The 20,551-nt window shown below is 42.5% G+C and overlaps 1 protein-coding gene across 2 annotated transcripts in view; it reads left to right on the top strand.

The window, feature by feature from the left end:
* Positions 1-20,037, top strand: part of LOC311255131 (paxillin-like) — a 28,830-nt gene extending 8,793 nt beyond the window's left edge. The window contains exons 2-14 of one of the 2 annotated variants that reach the window (XM_084349346.1): positions 8,769-8,944; positions 9,069-9,154; positions 9,499-9,638; positions 9,824-10,019; positions 10,112-10,259; positions 11,147-12,523; positions 13,502-13,777; positions 14,082-14,435; positions 16,284-16,442; positions 16,834-17,007; positions 18,272-18,353; positions 18,477-18,625; positions 18,716-20,037. In XM_084349346.1, the coding sequence (XP_084205472.1) occupies positions 8,769-8,944; positions 9,069-9,154; positions 9,499-9,638; positions 9,824-10,019; positions 10,112-10,259; positions 11,147-12,523; positions 13,502-13,777; positions 14,082-14,435; positions 16,284-16,442; positions 16,834-17,007; positions 18,272-18,353; positions 18,477-18,625; positions 18,716-18,982 (3,584 nt within the window). In that variant the 3' untranslated portion in view covers positions 18,983-20,037. The remainder of the gene's footprint in view (positions 1-8,768; positions 8,945-9,068; positions 9,155-9,498; positions 9,639-9,823; positions 10,020-10,111; positions 10,260-11,146; positions 12,524-13,501; positions 13,778-14,081; positions 14,436-16,283; positions 16,443-16,833; positions 17,008-18,271; positions 18,354-18,476; positions 18,626-18,715) is intronic. The other variant, XM_084349347.1, reaches the window with a different exon arrangement.
* Positions 20,038-20,551: the final 514 nt, after the last annotated feature.

The raw sequence follows: 20,551 nt of genomic DNA, 5'->3' as shown, positions 1-20,551 counted from the left end.
ACACGACTCACAAGCCATGACAGAACAATAGAAGCGGTTATTAAAGAAGACATACAAATACTAATTAAGAAGTGATACAAAATCACATCATCCAGTTTAAGGCATCGCTGCTTGACGTATAACAGATGCACGGTGGATGTTGTGAAGTTAGACTACTTTAGAAGATACGGTTACATCGTATATTGTGAATATAGTAGATGAATAGATGCTGAATGGTTGAAAAACAGAAAAATCCAACAATTAAATGGACTGTGGAGAGGTAAAGATAATGTTCGTAATCTGCATGAGTTACAGCGTCTATTTAAAATGACTTAAAATAATATAGTGCATGACCTACTCTTATTTTCTCTCATGCCTGATTACATGGTACGCCTTTGTGCTTAGCAGTGTTTCTTGGTAAGACCTACAAGATAGAGAAGGATATCTGACCCCTCCCTATTGACACATCGTAGACTGCAGCTTTTTTATCGTATGTGTTGAGGTCAGATGCAGTCATTTACAGGAAAGCAGACTTGTCAGCAGGCTTAAAAGGTGTTAGTTTCTCAGTGCAAATGAACAGAGATGAGGTGTCAGGCTGGTGAATAGTTAACTGTCATTTGTGTGGGGCAGTCACACCCACGCAAGAATTAAGGGCCATGTAGGCTAATCGGTTTGGTAATATGTATATTTTAAAAGAATTGGGTGAATGCAATCTTCTCAGTATGTGAGTATTAAAGTGGTTGTTCGGTTAAAAGCATTGATGCTATTTGAAAAACATTTGGGGAAATATGTTTATTAATTTTCTCGCCCATAGTAAGATATTAAGATCAATACCCCTCTCATGTCTATGTGTCAAGTATGGAGCTTGAGCCAGGAGGTGGTTAGCCTGGCTTGGCTTAACCTAAAGATGGAAACTAGGGAAAAACAGCTATCCTTGCTCTGTTTAGACAGAATAAAAAAATAAGACACAACACATCTTTAGAGACAGCGTTGTTAGCTTTTGCTCCTGTCTTCCGTCTTTATGCTAAGCTAGGCTAATCCTCTCTTAGCTCAAACTTCACACTCACTGCAAACATAAGAGTGGTATCCTCTAACTCTGGGCAGACTATTCCTTTAAATTATTTCTTGGCTATGTGTGGGCAGCAGAACAAGCTGTCAACACAGCACTGACATTTATCACCTCCAAGTTGATATAGCGGCCTTGCTAGCCAACAGTGGCCTACTTACACATTCAGCAGATATACATAGCAACACGGTCATGTTTCTGGCCACCAGACGAATTTAAGTCAAATATTTACTCTCTTATAGCTCTGTTTTTGGTCTCTACCTCTAGCTGGCTCTCCAGGTGGTCAGTACCTTTGTCTGTCTGCCATTTGGTACTGGGCTGGTAATATACAGTTGATATAAGCTATGTTTTTTTCTTTTTTTTGCTTAAAACAGCTGCCGCTTGCCGTTTACCTTTTTCAGAGGCTATCTGTGGTGTAGATACAGTCAGGGAACATGGTGAGTGAGAGATGGTACGCAACCAAGGTTTCCTGGCTGCAATCAAACTGGGGAAGATGAGCTCATACACAGAGTTTGTGTTAACCAGCAGGAGGGCTCTTCGCTTCATGTAGTTAAAGTTTGTTGTTGCAGCATCTGTCATAGAGCTGAAAATTTGTGTCAGCTTGCTCTGCATGCACTTCTTGCGTGCACAGAAGTGTCATTTTTCTTAATGAGAAATTGTCATGCTGAGGCAGCGTGAGGCCACACTGTACTTTAAGTCATACTAATGTGACCATATCCACAATCCCACGGGCAGCGTCTTTCATCAGGGGATTCAGTCACTTCGCATTACAATGTTTTTTTCTTGAGTGCTGTATTAAGTTTTGGATTGCATGTGTCTGAACAGCTTGCTATAATTGTATTGAATAGTTTAGAGTGGAGTGTACAAGCTGCTTTGTCAGCAGTCGTATTCTATGACTTAATTGCAAGTGTGGGCTGTAGTGCCATTTCCCTTTTAATAGCATTTGTGGCAGTAGCACTCCATTGATCTAAACATAAGGAAACTCCAACTCGGATCTCCATATACCAGTATAAGTGTATGAGACAGAGGTGTATGAGTACTGTAAAGCGATTTGCCTGTTTAGTCAACTAGTCGATTAAACGTTGCTACCCTCACTAGTTGGAAGCAGAAATATTAGTAGGTTAAATTATTACCATTATTATTATTTTATGTATTATTAATTTACTTATTAAAACTTAGCATTTGTTACTAATGTAAACAATGCCAGTCAACTATTATGGCTAAGATGTGCAATATTTTTTCAGAAAATGTTAAAGTGGGATCAGTTTTGACTGTTCTGAGTCAAATGGCAGCCTGGCACTATTTCTATCTATCTGCTTTCATTGTCTCCATTATAGACTAAATGACTAAAGGTCATGTTTTGTCCTGTGTTGTTGGTAATTGCGACTCCGAGGAAAACAGAAACAATCTTGTTGTCTTTGAGACAGCGGCGCCATCAATAATACCACTTTGAAACTGTTTACACTTTAAGTTTAAACGTCAGGGAAATTAGTCATTAGGAATATCTGTACCTTAAATGTAATGTAATTCTTAGTACAGGCTGGTTGGGTGGTCTGTAATGTCCCACTGTTGCTTTGACCGGCCAGCCATCCATCATCTACTGTGCGTCTGTGCTCCCACAGGTCAGGGTCGGGCGGGAATGTATTTATAGTGAGCCTGGATGCCTCAGTCCGTCTCTGGTATGTGCAGGCAGCCTAGCTGAGAGGCACCTGTGTGCAGTGCTGTTGTTCTACTGGTGCACCTGTGTGTGTGTCTCCGGTGTGATTTAATTCTGCGTGCCCGCTGAAGCGCTCCAAATGAACACAGGCACAGGCCTTCTGCTGTCTAACACGAGCCCAGAGGGGAGGAAAGTGTAAGTGCATGTGCATGTGCATGTGCGTGTGCGCCCATCTTGTCCTGATTTTTCTTTTCCTTCTGGTGGAAGCAACGAGAGGGATTCATCATCTCCGTGATGGTCTGTCAGCTTGTGTCACATTCACAGGCCACCTCTCCCTCAAAACAGAACATGAAAGGCTGTCACTTCATGTCAACACACACTCGCACGCAGACTAGTAGCTGAAGGTTGTTCCTCATATTACAGATTGTTTTTACATCTTTATTTTTCAAATATCACATTCAGATACTCCCTGATACTCAAAAACGACTATGTTAGGGCTACAACTAATGATCTTCATTGATTATTTTCATGATTAATCATTAAATGTGAAAAAATAATTAAATCATTAAATGTGAAAAATTTGTGAAAAATGATCATCACAATTTCCCAGACGTCCTCAAATTGCTTCTTTTGTCCAACCAACAGTCCAAAACCTAAAGTCTCTTCCTTTACCGTCATGCATGACAAAGAAAAGCAGCAAATCCTCACATCTAAAAAGCTGGAACTAATACATTTTTGCTTGAAATCTAACTGAACTGCTGATCAAAATAGATGCTGATTCATTTTCTTTCAACCAACTAATCAATTAACCAACCGATCGTTGCAACTCTAGACTATATGCAGATTTCTTTGTCTAACACCTGGTATTTATTTTTCTTTCATCTGTCCTATCTTGTCTTTAGTCCCTCCTCATTGCTCTTATCTTCTGTAGCTCATGTGCACCTCACATTTCTCTCCATCTCTCACTCTTTCCCACATATTTTGAAGACGAGCTGCGGCATGTCAGGAATTCATATCAACCGGCGCGCACCTTGCAACACATCAGATAGGCAAGAGGGAAAGAAATTAAAGGAATGAGAGTAGGGAGATGCGGAAAAGGAGGTCAGGGAACACAGGTAAACCTGCTGCACAGACAGATTCCTGCAGCTGATATTCATCCTGTTAGTTTCACTTTGGTGTCAGCTCATATCTCAGCGAATGCCTCGGCATTTATGAACCTTGGCAGATAAAGCCTGCTCTGTATACCCCCACCAGCCCCTAGGAGAGAGAAGCCAGGGGTGTGCTCGGATCTCACACGCAACTCGACATCACCCCCTGCAGGTTGTTAAAAGACGTGCTTTGTTACGTTTGATAGGACATACTCCCTGAAATGAACTGCTATGAGCAAGGCTAAATAAACAAGAGATGTGTTGGTAGTAGGTAGGACAGCATTGATTCATTCCATGCAGTGGTCAGCACTGATAAGAGCTCAAGCAGGCAGGATGTCCTGTCAGGGATATGTGAGTTTTCACTCTGCTGACGTTCAGGACTTTTAATGACCAAAACTCTGAGTAAAAGTAGTGCTTTGTCTCAGTTTTTAAAATATCTTTTTACGCTGATTTTGACTATGAAAGGCCACAATTTAAATGCAAACATCTGTCCTTCCTTTTGCTGTTGACTCCTCAAATGGCTTCCTCTCCATACCCTCATTTCCCCTGCGTTCCCCCTCCCTTTCATTTCTAATTTTCCTGTCTTTTTCATCCCTTCCTCTGCCACCACAATCTTCCCAGTCCCCTTTTTTATCTCTCTCCCTCTCTCTCTCCTGTAATGAGCCCCATGCGGAGCAGCGTTTGTGTAATTAAAATGCACACCATTCATCTGGGAGGAAGGGAGGCTCCTTAATCTGCGTCAACCCACATTCTAGCCTCTGAGGATTTGCCTCCTGCGCCATGCACACACACACACACACTCACACACACTTCCCAGTTTGACTCACTATCTCTCTCGACGCTCCTACCGCCATTCCTCATTGTTTGAGCCCAGCTGTGCCCTGCTATGTCATATTTAATCTTGCGGACATGGGAGCTAACAGAATGCTGGTTGATTAATATGCCGGACTGTGTTTTAATTGAAATAGGCAGTTTGTCAGATCTGGATGTAGCTTATTTTAGGTAGGCAGGAGAAGATCTGTGACCCTCTTGCAGCTGCCTGCTTCTCAGGAACTTGGGTCTCTCAAGGTTTTACTTTGCACATCAAACAGAAGTGTTATCTCATGTGAAAAAATATGCTAATATATGCTGAAATCTCCAAAAGTTCATGCCTCTCCTTACAAAGAAAGATTCAGGAGGCTCGTTTTTAAAGATGTAGCACTTGGGTGTCACTCATGAGTTCCTCATTTTATTGTAGTTCCATTTTTGGTCACTGGGGAGCTAGTCTGTACTCTGCACTAGAGTCTGTGTCACGGTATGTTCCCTTGGCAGAGGAGGCTGACACACCTCTGTGTGTTTGTGTAGTTTGTGGATGGGCCAGAGCATGCCTAGCACGCAGTTTTCAGTGAACAAAGGCAGCCCTCAAGCTGCTAGTTTCTGTCTTTTATGTTTTGTTCATATCCTCTAAATTATAGGAATGTATTCCAACAACTTTGGTGAGAGAAATGAGCAGCTGATAGTTAATTAACTTGCCTTGAATTTTGATGCAAGCACTCTCGGACAGTTGGTCTCCACAGAATATGCATTTCATATAGCTTGGAGGTTAGTGTTTAAGTATAGCTCTGTTTTGGCACAGCAGCATCTTTCTAACAGGGTTAAAGCCAGTTCAGCTCGAGAGCTAAGTTGATTAACATCTCTTGTGTAAACCATCTGGACTAACATCTGTTGACTGAGGTCTCCTCCTCCTGAGCTGCAGTAAAACTTTGTTCTGACATCAGCAGCACATATTTACTGAAGCCTTCAGATATGCCTCCATTTTATTTATGGAGGATTTCAGAGAAATATGTGATGGCATCTAAATTATGATTTGGCCTGTTTTCATTTCATCCTAAATGGATGTCTGATCCAGTTTGTACCTCTTGATGTGTATATTTGTAGTTGTAAAAGTATATCCGTGTCTCTTAGTGTTGATGTCAATGCAATGAAAATCTGCTGCATCGTGGGAAATGTTGGAAGGAAGAAGTCAGAGCCTGTACATATTAAACACAGGAAAATCTCACACAAGTTCACACATTTGTTAACTTCCCCCTTTTTTTGGACCAGTATCAGAGCCTTGAGACTGCAGTGTCAAGTGCACCTGCCTGTTGGACATCTTTGAATGGTTGGTTTTTATCATACGCCATACTTGGTGTGAACTCTAAATATTGACAGTTGCGTTGTCTCTGCCTCTTCACTTGTATGGGTGTGTTTTTGCTGCTGCCAGGCACAGAGCTGGCTGCAGTAGTGTAAACAGCGGGCTGTGCTGTATCCATAATGAAGCTCTGTGGAATGTGCTCGGGCTTCTGTGTCCGGAACGGAGTCTCCGCTGTGAAACCCAGTCAACTGGCATGTTAACCATGCTAACCATGCTAATGCGAAGTTGGGCCAAGTGGATCTGGCTCTGCTTCTGCTGTGTCTCCTCTCAGTCTGGAAAACATTACAGCCCAGGTTACGTACTGTACGAATGATACTAGTTGTGCAGAATGGTGACATCACATGTTTTAATAATCTGATCTGTATTGGACTTGCAGACTAAATTTAATGTAGCATCACGTAGCATTAAAATGTGGTAAAAGTGAGTCATGAGTAACCTGAGCAGAGTGTGTGCTGACACTGTGAAGGAGGGGCTGATTATACCTTAATATACCTTTGTGATACCACTCCCTTTGTTGGGCCGTGCCTCCACTGATAAGAGCTCTGCTTGCTTTCAACTTTCCTCATTTCACGTCGGTGCGTGTACGCCGTCATCTGCTGTAACGTGGGTCGTCATTTGCGTGAGTAGTGTCTCTTACTATAGCTTTCAGGCAGCTAGGTTGGAGCTGGCATAGCAATGGGAGGGGGGGTACCTTACTCGCTGGCATTTATTTTAACCCCTCCTTCTCCTCTCTATACTGACCCTCTCCTCTGCTCTTACAACCCACTCTCCCCCTCCTCCTTGTCTCTTGTTCTCTTATACTGATGGTAGAGTTAAGAAAGGCAGTTCCTGCCTGGCAGACAGTCTGTTTGGGTTGCCCTCTTCCTCCTCGACTTCTTCTTTTTTCTGTATTATCTCCTCTTCACTTCCTCGGGCCATCTTATCTTTTTCTAAGGTATGTCTCATATACATGTTACTTTAGCTATAGTTTGGCTTTCTTGCCCCAATGCTTATTTTAGGATGGAGCTCAGCTGTAGTTGGGTTTTGGTACATATGTATTGCTATATACTGGCGATATTGCAGTATAAGGTAAAGAATGTTAAAAACTTCACAGTTTAGTGCAGTTTGACTAGTTTTCAGGGGAATTAAACTTCATCGAATTGGTCTGTACATTTGCTGTTTCTAACTATTTGGTTGGTTATATATAAGTTTATAAACTTCATATTGACAACATCATTGTCCTTAACAGCATTAAATATATCGGCATAATAGAAAATTTGTAACTATTTAGAAACAGTAAGTTTGTACTAATAGAGTAGACATTACTAAATTGAGGGTTTTATTTTTTAGGACTTGTGAAATTCTGCAAGAGAAACTAAACACTGCTGTGGTGAATGAGCACGCTAAAATAAGCCCAAGTATTCAGTAATACAGTCTGCGCTCTTCATTAAATCCCCTATAATGTTATGTGTCCTTCTACCTACTGGTTAGGCCTCCTAAATTAGTAGTTGTTTCCCTGGCCTGTGTTCCTCCCAAGGTACTAAATAACCCCTTAAAGCAGACCTGGTAGCTGTTGGTGTGAAGATGGTAAATATGGGCATGGATGACCCCGTCGCACACTTGACAGTGACTCTTCATTTTAAGACATGTCAAGACTCCAGGCAGACCAGGGTCAATGAGTAACTGAAGGAGTGGCTATTACAGTCTGCATGATTCAACTTTTACAACTCCACCACCCCTGATGTCAGTCAGCACACATGTGTGTTTCACCGATTGCGAAAGAAGCTGTAATTTTTTAATCCTGTGTGATTGCAGCTGCAAGTTTTGACTGCCAAATACTAGATATAAAGTAGAGAATCCTAACGTTGAATTAGTTGGATGTTTCTTCTGTATTTTTTTGCAGTGGTGATTAATATCATGATATACATTTTCTGGAAATTTCAATGAGAAACCAATTATTGTTACTAAAGGAAAGGGTCAGTTTTAGGTTAATGCAGTGGATTAGATACCTGAAAAATGAAGTTACTTACAAAAATCCTGTAAATCTAATATTGCCTTAAAGCAGACTGTTTACTAATCTGCAACGCTGTCCACAGTGGCTAATACAATGAGAAGTATTTAAAGGAGACATATTATGCTTATTTTCAGGCTCATCATTTTATTTTGGGTTATTACTAGAATAGGTTTACATTCTTAAATGCTCAAAAAGACACATGAGTTTTCTCATATTGTCCAGCACTGCAGCACTGTATTCCCCCTCTGTCAGGGATGCTCTGTTTTAGCTCCTGTCTGTTTAAGCCCTGCCCTCCAATATACCCAGTCTGCTCTGATTGGTCAGCTCACACATGCCTGAGCTGGCACTGCTAACAACAGAGCAGCTGTGCTGAATCAATTCCTACATGCAAAACTAGCTGCTAGGCATAAATTATGCAAATGTGTGACTGTGTCGTAGTGTGATGTCACAAAGTCACAGAATTAAAGGCAGGACTACTGACGAGGCATTACAGGAACAGTGTTTTCTTTGAGAGAGGACCGTCTGTTGATGTGGACCTTTTTAACTTTCAAGATCTTTTACGTGCACAGAACATATCTAAAAAGCTGAAGAAAGAATCGCTACTTCATTAAAAATGTAATAGCAAAAACCTATACCATTTGACAAAAACCCTGTTGTCTTACAGTATACTTAGGCTCTCCTTTCACCCGATCCTGTCTGAGAATATAATTAGCTTCAGCGTGATGTTACATCTGTGTTTTGTATTTCCGTAGATGCTTTGTTGGCGGACCTTGAGTCCACAACATCCCACATTTCCAAGCGTCCGCTCTTCCTGTCTGACGAGACCGCCTACTCCTTCCCTGTCGGGGGTCAGACCCAGCAAGACAGCTGCTCTCCACCCCAAGTCCCACCCACGCCCTCTGAGCAAAATGGACTAGATGAAACAGAGGTAAATGCACACATGCAATTCAATTAAGAATTTGTTTGATTTAGCTATAAAAAAAACAAATTAGTTGCTTTATTTGTTAATGGTCCTCTGAAAACTCTTTATTAACTTCACTTCCTGTCTGCAGTCTTTCAGCTCAGCTCAGAGAAGTCCCTGGTCTAGAGATAGCGGTAGTCCAACCCAAGCCATTGGTGAAGAGGACCACGTATACAGGTAGGTCTTGGGATCGTGTTAGTTGGATCAACAGTTTATAAACGGTCTCATAATAACTTGTACCCTCAAAAGTGAAGGGACTCTAGATAAATTTGCTTTGCACCATGGTTGTGAAACATCTCAGCCATATTGTACCAACTACAAGGAAGACATTAAAAGTGGGTACATAATGTTTTACTGACTCAAACACAGACATTAAACTCAAGGTCTTTGTCATTTTGGCATTTGACTCATTAGTGAGCCATAAACACTGTCCAAAATATGTCAGTATGGAAATACAGCCACCCTCTCAGTCCACATCTCTGTTGATGCTAAATATTGGTTCTTGTCTCTACTCTGCACAGTTTCCCTAATAAGCAGAAGAGCAGTGAGTCATCAGCTGTTGCCATGAACTCATCTTTGGGCAGCAACCTGTCTGAGCTGGACCGCCTGCTGCTGGAGCTTAACGCTGTCCAGCAAAGCACCCCTGCCTTCGCCACAGAAGGTAACTAAAGAGATTACTTTGCAGTTTAAATAACATGCTAATGTTTCTCAGATGTCATTATCTAAATTTGGCACTTTTGTTTTTGTGGTATTGACCCTTCCTTCTCTCCACTGTGTTTTGGTGTTTACAATACAATAAGCTAATGCACTGAAGGAAATTCATTTAGCATTTTTCCTCTGTAATAGAAGAAGCAGCTCCCCCACTGCCTGCCAGCAGCATCATCCACAATATCCAGGAGAATGGAGTCTCGACTGCAGGCAAGACTGCACCACCTGTGATGGAGAAACCCAAACGCAGTACAGCAACTCGAGGAATAGAGGACGTACGACCAAGTGTAGAGAGCCTTCTGGATGAGCTGGAAAGTTCTGTGCCCTCACCTATGTAAGCAACGAATCGTTAAATTTAAAGTAGGTATCAATGTTTAACGTGAAAAAGACCCAAAATTTACTTGATTGCGTCCTTTTCCTCTTCAGTCCCACACCTTTGGTTGTGTCAGATGAACAAATAGATGGACAAGAGGAAACACCAGCACAGCAGCAAGCCAGAATGTCTGCCTCCTCTGCCACACGAGAGCTGGATGAGCTAATGGCCTCCCTGTCTGACTTCAAAGTCCAAAGCAATGTGAGTATGCCTCACAAGTGGGTGGGTGTTGGGTCATAAGACTTTGTGGAATTGATGAATGGTGTTTATATTTGCCATTGTGCAACTCCTTAAGACTGTGCTACAGATGTTTAGGGTTTTGCACGACTGGTAAATGTATTGCCATGTTGTAAGTGTCTTTTCAATATTTCCACTATATCATAGATAATATCATAGATTTCACTGACAACTGTAAGCCTTTGCATGTTGAAATGATTGATATTGATTTGACGTCAACAAAGAAAGAACTGTTTTTTTAACTTTGGCCTTTATTTTGGACTGGGCTTTTTTTGTTAGAACAAAAAATATTTTAAAACTGACCACTAATTAACCAACTTTGAAATAGTATATAATTAAACTTGTGTCATACATGATCAAATTCTTATACCAGATGACATTTTAGATTTTTTTTTTGTGCTTTATTTGTATGAATTTTGTGGAGGAAGTTGTGGGGTTGCAAAATCAACTTAAGTTGACAATATTGCATAATGTAATCCAATACAATTTCCCCTTAAAGCCCATCAACACATAGCAATAAATATTATCTTGATGAAGATTACAATGATCAGTTCTGTTTCTAGTGACTTTTGAGATTTTAAGTGGTTCTATCTGACCCAGGATGTCTGAGGGCAACAATTATACTGATCAAGTTTATTTTGTTTATTTTAAGATAAGGGTATTTTAGGAACGATTTCTTAAGGCAATTGAGTGAGCTCTGCCCCTGCTTGGCTTTGTGTGTGAGACAACTTTCAGTTCCTTCCCTTCATTCTCAATCTGTTTTCCCTACTCTCTTTCTCTTTTCTCCACTACTGTGTATGTCTTGTCTTTGTTTGGACATTGCAAACTTTACATTATTGCACCCTATTCAGTCTGGCTCTCAGCTGTCTGTGAATCAGGAGGCAGTAGACCCTTCATTGGTAGCTGGTTCACCAGTTGTACAAGCAGTAACCACCCCATCTATAAATCCTATTAATGGTTCAGTGGATACTCTTCTACCTTCTAGTTTCACTACTCCCTCCTGTACCCCTCTTCCACTGGAACTTCATATAGATGAAGATGGTAGTTCAGCCCCTACAGCTTCATCTGGTTCCAGTGTAGTGATTGCATCGTCCAAGAGCCTTCATTACTCCCAGATCAAACAGATAGATGACAGTGGCAGTGTCATCTCTGAGATCTCTCATGTGGAGAGTCTCAGTATCTCTAGTACTGTAAATCCTCCTAGTCAAACTGAATGCAACAATCCTACACATATGTCAGTCAGTAAAGTCTCAAGTCCACTTGGAAAGAGTTCAAGTCCAGTAGTTGTTTCGAAGAGCCCTAGTCCTGTCACAGTGTCTATGAATCGTAGTCCCATTCTTAGAGCCAAGAGTTCGAGTCCACCTGATCTTAAATGGTCCAGTCTAAGTCAGTCTGACAAGAGTCCAAGCCCAATCCGTAAAAACGACAGTCCAGTTCCTGTAAGTCCTAGTCCAGAGGTGAAGACTGCTAGTCCAGTCACAGTTCCTAGGCTTTCAAGTCCAGTTCCAAAATGTGTAAGTCCAGTGCCAATCCCTGCTGTGTCGAGTTCGATAACCATCCCAAACAGTGCTAGTCCAGAAACAATTCCCAAGTGTGCTAGTCCAGTTTCAATTCCAAGACTTTCAAGTCCTGTGACAGTACCTATTATCTCTAGTCCAGCTAGTATACCAAAGTGTTCTAGTCCTGAAACATTGCCAAAGAATACTAGCCCAATAATACTCCCAAGTCTTTCAAGTCCAATAACGGTTCCAAATACTGAAACTGCATTTCTCAAGAGCCCTGCTTTAGTCACCAGAAAAATGTACACAGTTCAGGGCACCAGCAGTCCCAGAGCTTCACCAGTTCAACTTGCTGCTATACCATCAAAAAGCCTCTCTCCCCCCCCTTCAGAAAGGCAGGGAGGTGATATACTGGATTTAACATGGCCATGTCGGGAGCCTTTATTGGATGATGCTTTAAACAAACTTTTATCCCCCGACACCACCCAACTGAGTGAGAACCAGCCACCTGCCTTCATTTTGCCTGGAGATGACTACAGGTCTTGGGAGGAGGAGGAGGACGGAATTTACCCCGATCTCAGTCGAGAGGGAACCCTGACACCTATGACTGAGTCCAGCTGGATGGACGAGTGTTTCACCCCCTCCACCTGCCCCGGGACACCAGATGCAATCCTGGACCTGCCCTCACAGCAGCCCTCTGCTGTGGAGAGACTATCTGCTTCTGGCCAAGTAGGACGCTCAACCTGACTCTCCCAAAATAAGCTGCTGGCATAAAACTTGAGAGGCTTTAGTACCCCATGTGGTCTTTATATTACTCGGCCATGTGGCCTAAGATATTGATTATCTCTGACGATAATTGTAGAATGGCAGTGCCGGATAATTGTTCAAGGAAAGTGTTTCTCTCCTTGCTGACTAAGCTTATTTTGGGAGAGCAGCTCCTACAAGTACACAAGGAGCTGTGCAAAAGTACAACAACACAAGTGTTTTGATGAGGAAAAATTCCTCCATCCATGTGGTGTGATGCATGTGGTGTCATTGCATAGCAATTGCAAAATGGCTTGAGGGAGAATTCTCCCTGTAGAGACTATTTGTGGCTGATGTTGAAAGCTTTGCTGAGAGGATGTTTCCGCACGTCTCCACTTGCCTCAGTTGAGGCTGCTGTGTTAGTCACAGGGCCCGGCCTGTCATGTTTACGCAACGATTGGATGATGCAAAAAATGTGTTTTCAATCACTGATGTGTCAATGCAAAAACAGTAGGGTGGATATTTTCTTTTTTGCTAATGCACATACGCACCAAGAACGTTTGATTAAGAAACATACAAGAACTTTGCTTCTCTGATCTTTGGCCTTGCTTTGCAGACTTATGTGCAAGCATTTTGTGATAGACCTGTGTTGTTTGACTTTAGCTGTCCAGCATGCCGTGCCACAGATACCTGAGTAGTTTCAAGTAGACTTGACAGTAGAGAATGAATTTGAATGGAATGGAAGGCTGTGATTTGCTTCTGCAGCTAAATTTGATTGGAGTGCCTGACAAAACCTCCAGAACACTTTGGTATATTCTGGAGCCAGTGCTTGAGCATTTTTGCCACTTGAATGAGACGTCCTGTGCCGGGCCTGTCCTGCTTGTGTTTGTGATCCGACATGGACTTTGCGGTGAATGGCACAAACCCAGCTTCCCACACCTCCTCATATCATCTACTCTTCAGCTCAAGTCAGTTATCCGCCGCACCAAAGAGACCTCCAACGTGCATCCAATGTTCAGGGAGGGAATGTTGCGACGTAAAATGGGGCCGATAATTGTGCACAAGAGCAACTCACAAGACCGACTCATTGAGGAGCTGCAGGGGAAACTGGGAATTGGCCGAGCGGAGCGGAGCATCCGGCGTAAACAACAGCCCGATGATTGGATGACAGAGGGAGTCATCGTTATGTCCAACCCACAGCGAACAAGGGAGGAAGGGGTGAATCCATCAGTCGATAAGGTAGACATTAAAGGCACACGGAAGGTCAAGTCAGACCAAGAGTCAGGAATTATTTGTCCCTCTGATGGTTTGGTTTTGTTTGTTTGCCTTATGGTCAAGACATTAACTGGCAATAATTCAATATATATGATTATTCATCACATTTCCAGAAAACAATAATTAGTCTTTGGCAGTAAACAGTTCAGTTTGTGGTGCCAACTTTGTTTCTATTACCATTTCATTTTCTTCATTCTGACCCCTTTTTGTGTATTATCTGTTTGCTCTCCTCTCTTTGCTCTTTCCCTTTTTCCCTTCTTTCCCCCAGATCATCCTCCCTCCAGAATCTCCTGCCCCACAGAGAAAAGTCCTCCCCTCTCTGCAATCTCCCCCAGCACCCAAAAAGCCAGCCCCAGTCAAGCAGACACCTCCACCACTACCTCCTCCCCCTCCAACCCCTCCCCCTCCTAGAGAACCTACCCCTCCACCCCCCAGGGAGCCTACTCCTCCACCCCCCAAGGAGCCCACACCTCCTCCCAGGGAGCCCACACCTCCACCTGTCCAACCCCCGCCTCCATCACCTAGCCCCCCTCCCAAGCCCATCACACCACCTCCACCTCTCAAGGTCTTTGTATCAGTGGGTTGTCAGACCGAGTACGACCCCATCTTCCCTCCAATGCAGGCACGGATCACCTCTCCTCTTCACCTCTCCCTATCTCTCACCTCATACTCTCAAACCACCTCATACTCTCAAACCACTTTCTTTTACACTTAGAGTTATTTCCTTGAGTGCATGTGTGAGTTATTTGGTACGAATCCAAGCAGCTGCACCTCTGTATGTATGTGAGCTACATAACTTGGCTGGTCATCGGCTCTGTTTTCGACCTCGGGCGTCCTTTCACGCCCGGTTGCAACACCTTTTTTTTTAACCTTTTTAAAGCTTTGTCTGAAAGCCAGTCAGTCCAGGTTATGACTGGTGCTGACATTCAGGCTGGCGAGACTGAGCCCCATTTCTAATTCTGACATCTGACTGCGCCAAGGGCTGTGTGTTCAGAGTGGAGAGGAGAGTTTAAGGGCTTAGGGCCAGGAGGAGTGTAACCCCCCAGTGTTCCCGTTACACTAACTGTCCTGCCATGCGCAGGAATGGAAGGCTCGCAGTGCAACTGAAACCTAATCTGCCACATGACAGCACAGTTACCACCACAGTTATAGCATCTCCCACAAGACTTCCGTCAACAGGCCCCACTAGGTTAGATACCAGCATGTTGAAGTTGAGTGCCATGTACCGTCACCTCTTTTAGAATCCATAGTGTCTTTATTGAATCAGTTTAGATGAAGACTTCTAGACGATTGACATGAAGGCTAGAAAATGGTTGCATTCAGGTCAAAGGCCCAGTGGCTACTTTATTTGGTCAAAGGTAAGCTGGGTCATTTTTGTGCGTGTGTGTGAGAGAATACGTGGAGCAGAGATGCTATTTTCTCTCTCAGAGGAATGTAAGAGTCATGAAGCTCCAATAACCCCACCATCTGAGAAGGTCTGTGTTTGCTTACATTACAGTAGCCAGACAGATCCAAACACACAGTCACACACACTTCTGATATTAGAGAGTCATCATCAAAGGATGATGGATTAGTTTTGATGAGAACATATGTTATCCTGGTTAATATGTCCAGTGCTTGTTTTAGTAATTTCTCTCTATGTCACCTCAGATATCAGATCGCTTGCTTGATGTTTGGGTGGGTGATCTGATGATTTCAGACCCTGATTCATCTTGAATGGGTCCACAATCTACTTTTCAGGCGAATCGTAGAAGTTGAGATATTAAATGTCCTTTTAACTTCTGTTTCCGACCTCCACATATCCTCACTGACTAGTATATCTTTGCAATGTGAACAAACCAATTGAGTTATGCATTGAATGGATAAATTATTCTTTCTTGGGTGATGTATTGTAAATAATGAAACATGAGTCGTAGCTAGCCTAGAAGCAAGGCTGATTAGGAGCTTTTGCCTGAATGGAACTACCTTTAATGCAATATTGTGATTTAATGGTGTAAATTGAGAGATTTATAGGTATGTCAAGTCTGGCTAAAGTCTACAAGACATTTTAAAATTGAGGAAAAAGATCGCATTTTAGATCTTAGATCGCCCACCCCAGTTTGTTGTACTACCAGCAATTCAGGGTAAGACTATTTTAATGAACAATTAAAAAGGAAGTAACATGTGAGAATTATATTAGGTTTACTAAATAATTTAACATGAAATGGAGGTAAGTACAAAGAAACGATCATCCAAATGACAAGAACATATACCGAACACTGATTTGATAAAGAACAGTGGTCACTGGACCCACACAAACAAAGACATTATAAACTCTAACCTCTGACTGAATGTCATCAGCTTATTCTAGTTAATAAATATTTTATTTGCTGCAATGCTATTAAGCAGAAGCAGATTTCTGTTATTTTTATCCACTCGTCATACATCTGAATGCTATAGTGAAACCATTATTATCTTCCGTCTCCATCAGATCCAGTCCCAGGGAAAGACTTCCCCCACTGGTCCTCCCAAACCTGCCAACAAACTGGATAACATGCTGGGCAGCCTGCAGTCCGACCTCAACAGACTCGGAGTCCAGACGGTGGCTAAAGGCGTCTGTGGAGCCTGCAAGAAACCCATCGTAGGCCAGGTAATGATAACACTGAATCATGGTGGTGGTTGGAAGAAATATTGAACTCCAGATTTATTTTCCCAGGTTGAAGGAGTTGTTCATCATATCTCAGGCTGTGCTGATGTCTTAAGGCTCAGGCCAGTCATTAAGTGGAGGAATATAAGTTTCTTACTTTGAGACTTTAAAGAAGCATAGACATATTTTTTTTGTTAAATGGACAGGGGTTATTTTGGCTATATAAACATAAATGTTTAAAATTTGTAAAAAATGTATGACAGCTGCACCTGCTGCTGTTTTGCAGTATCCCCTCTGCTTCTTGCATGCAAGGCTGCATTGATTTTCTCTGCTGAGCTAGTTTTTTTCCCCTCAGAAGCTCATTTTAATTTAATGTGCTGTGTCCCCACACCAGGTGGTGACGGCCATGGGCAGAACGTGGCACCCCGAGCACTTTGTGTGCACCCACTGCCAGGACGAGATAGGCTCCAGGAACTTCTTTGAGCGGGAGGGGCAGCCTTACTGTGAGAAGGACTACCATAACCTGTTCTCACCGCGATGCCACTACTGTAATGGACCCATACTGGATGTTAGTAATGCATACATTAACACGCACACGCACACACATATACACATACATTAGCATGTGTACCATGGGGGGCTGGATAATGATATTTATTTATTCATAACTTAATGGATTAAGGCCTTCCTGGAAAAATCACTACATGTCGGAAATTGCATTTATTTCTCAAGCAAACATTGACAGCTGATTAGAGCGGTACACACACGCACACACAATCCAAGAGGCAGTAGAACTGAAGGACTTCTATTTGCTTCGTACATGCGGACAGAGTAAGTCATATATCCATCGCAATGCATCCGACTCTCCTCTGACTTGTCAGCGCTCAGCCTTATCCTCAGTGACACACTCCCAATGGGGGTTTTCAGCTCACACACACACACACACACACACACACACACACAGTGCCTTAAGTAGGGAAAGAACTAGACAGTGGGCAATAACCTTGGGAAAGACCAACATGTGTCACTGCCAAGGTTTCCAAGTCCATTTGTTTGTTCTTTCTGTCTGTCTATCAGGGGTATGTGTGAGGTTGCATCCTCTTTAAATTTCTAAATAAAGAAAACCATAAAAGACTTTTTGTGTTGGAGACTGTATAGATATACGTGTTTATATTGAATAGTGTTTGATTGTGAATTGCTCAATTGTTTAAAAATTGTGGCCCTGATTTTCTGATTTACTTTGTTGATGCACATTAACATGTTGTATTTTTGCCCCCTGTTGTAATATGCTAAATTTAGTTGCTCTGTATCTATCCATAAAGATGATGAATGTTTAAATTTGCCCCCCACCCACCACAGAAAACCCTCCCTTTCATCACTGCACCCCCTGGTGGCAAAGCCAAGAATCCCATGTGTTCTCACATGTAGAGGGGTCGTAACAGTGGTTCAGTGAGTCATTCTTGCCGTACTGCAGAAACTGAGCAGGTGTTTTGAAACCATGTGTCAAGTCACATTTATTTCTATATCCTAGAATCACAAATCCCAATTTACTTTAAGGGGCTTTACAAACTAGCATATGACACCGTCTTTGCTCAGACCCTCGATGAGGCTATCAGTCCTGGAAAACATGTTCTAACAGTCGTAGCATTCCAGCACCTCCCACACTGCCTCTGTGGACTCTGCCTGCCCTCTCCTGGCCTCTGACTTTCTCACATAATGACAAACATACATGATTATTCAACATGAGTAACCACCTTTTCCCCGATTGTTTATGGCCACACCTTTAAGCAGAAATTGAATGACTGACCATTTGGCTCTCCTTTGTTTCACAGAAAGTAGTGACTGCTTTGGACAAGACTTGGCATCCAGAGCACTTCTTCTGTGCCCAGTGCGGAGCCTTTTTTGGACCAGAGGGTACAAACTGCTCATAAATTACTAACACAACACCTGTCTTGTTTTGGACAAAAGCAATGTTGAATTTTTGTTATCAAAAGAAGCTTACACAGTGAGTCACTGTGCATCTTTGCTGCCCTCTAGGTTTCCATGAGAAGGATGGAAAGGCGTTCTGCAGAAAGGACTACTTTGACATGTTTGCTCCAAAATGTGGTGGCTGTGCCCGCGCCATCCTGGAGAACTACATCTCAGCTCTCAACTCACTCTGGCACCCTGAGTGCTTCGTCTGCAGGGTGAGTCACTCGACTCCATCTGTAATGAACCTCAACAATTTGTGTTGACCCATTATCATAAATTCTCCCTCTTTACTTCTGATTTTCCAGGAGTGCTTCACCCCTTTCATTAACGGCAGCTTCTTTGACCACGACGGCCAGCCGTATTGCGAGGCGCACTACCACGAGCGGCGTGGCTCACTGTGCTCCGGCTGCCAGAAGCCCATCACTGGCCGCTGCATCACTGCCATGGGCAAGAAGTTCCACCCGGAGCACTTTGTGTGCGCTTTCTGCCTGAAGCAGCTGAACAAAGGCACCTTCAAGGAGCAGAATGATAAGCCCTACTGCCAAGGCTGCTTCATCAAACTCTTCAGTTAGACTGTGTGTTTGAGTACAAATGTGTGTACACGCGTCTTATACGTTATTTACATGTCTGAATGCACGTGTGGATGTGTGTGCCATCACATGTCTAGCATGTATGAGTCAGTGAAGTGTTTTTTTTTAAGACTGAGGGCGTTGATGTGCTGGTGGATGACATCAGAAGGGTGAGGAATGTCTCTGACTTTTATTGACGATGAAGGGACTTCCCTGGATATCCAACCTCTCAGGCTTGGCATTTCACACTTTTGCTAAAGACCTTTTTAACAGAGCCCAAAGAGATTTTTATTTAGCGTTTTCTTCCTGTGTGCAGCAAAGAAAATAATTTCCCCTCGTGCGTGTGTACATATATAATCACGTGAGGGTCGAGTTAGGAGCCCTGATTTGTAAATGATTTTATTCCCCCATCGCAGGGCTAGACCTTGCACCTTAAGGTGGTTTTATGCAGATGTGAAACTGCTTGATTGCATGGACCATGGAGAGTTGATGTAAGCAGTTTTAAAATATGTTGAGTGTTGAATACCCTGTGCTAGGCCAATGAGTGTAATCTATGAAAAAGATGTATTTTTCTAGCTTTTGAGGTGCCATTTAAAATAACCATTAAACACTCGAAATGTACACAGATACAGACACACACTGAACCCCTCAGTCCTCGTCTCTTCTTAAAAAAAACAAAAACAGTTCAAACTCATCGCACACTCCAACCACAGATCTCTTGATGAGACCGTCTTAAGGTGCATTTTACAGGAGTCGGCAAAATATTAGCCAGTCCTTATTTTTCTACTGTTGTACTATGAAAATGTTTTCTCAGTTTCAGCATACATTACATTCACATTTGTGCCCTTTTAACTTTAACGAAACATTTCCTGAAGCAACGTGGAACTCCGTTTTTACTTTCCCGCTGCACAGTGTGTGTTGTGTCATTTACATTCAAATAAAGTTAAATGTTTGCCACTCATAATGAAAGTAGGTCAGTAAGAATATGTGTACTATGGTTAATTTTGAACCGAGGGTGCGATTTAAAACAAGCCAAAATAAAGTTGATCCTACTGCTGTATGTTATCCCGCAGATTTAAATCAGAAGAATTTGATTTAGTATAAATAATGCTTCAGTTCTGCATTGTTTCCATGTTTCACCATTGTTTCTCTTGTGACTCTATCGCTGTATTAAAATCTAACAATATGGCTGTTTCGAGATTTAATAATGTGGTTGTGCATTTGGATTAGATGCATGCTTTCTTTTATCTGGAGTTTTTCAGCACTTGCTGCCAGTCGCTGTTACAATCAGAATCTGAATTTATATACCTGTCATATGCTCGACTTCCTGACAGAACTGTGTTTTGTCGCTGTTTTGATGAAAATATATATATTTTTGAGCTGTTTGTGCTCACACTGATATGCAAAGAGCTGGCTCTATTGGCATGTAGGCTAATAACCGTAGTTTTACCCCGTACTCACACACACACACACACACAACGCGTACCAGCTTGGATTCCAGTGTGTCAGACTTCCAAAGGAAACGCAGTCCTGATTATTTTCATTATAAGTCATGAGCGATGATCATACTGT

This window comes from Pagrus pagrus, assembly GCF_965226575.1.
Source record: "Pagrus pagrus genome assembly, chromosome: 3".
NCBI lineage: Eukaryota > Metazoa > Chordata > Actinopteri > Spariformes > Sparidae > Pagrus > Pagrus pagrus.
This window is presented reverse-complemented; position numbering and strand designations above follow the sequence as displayed.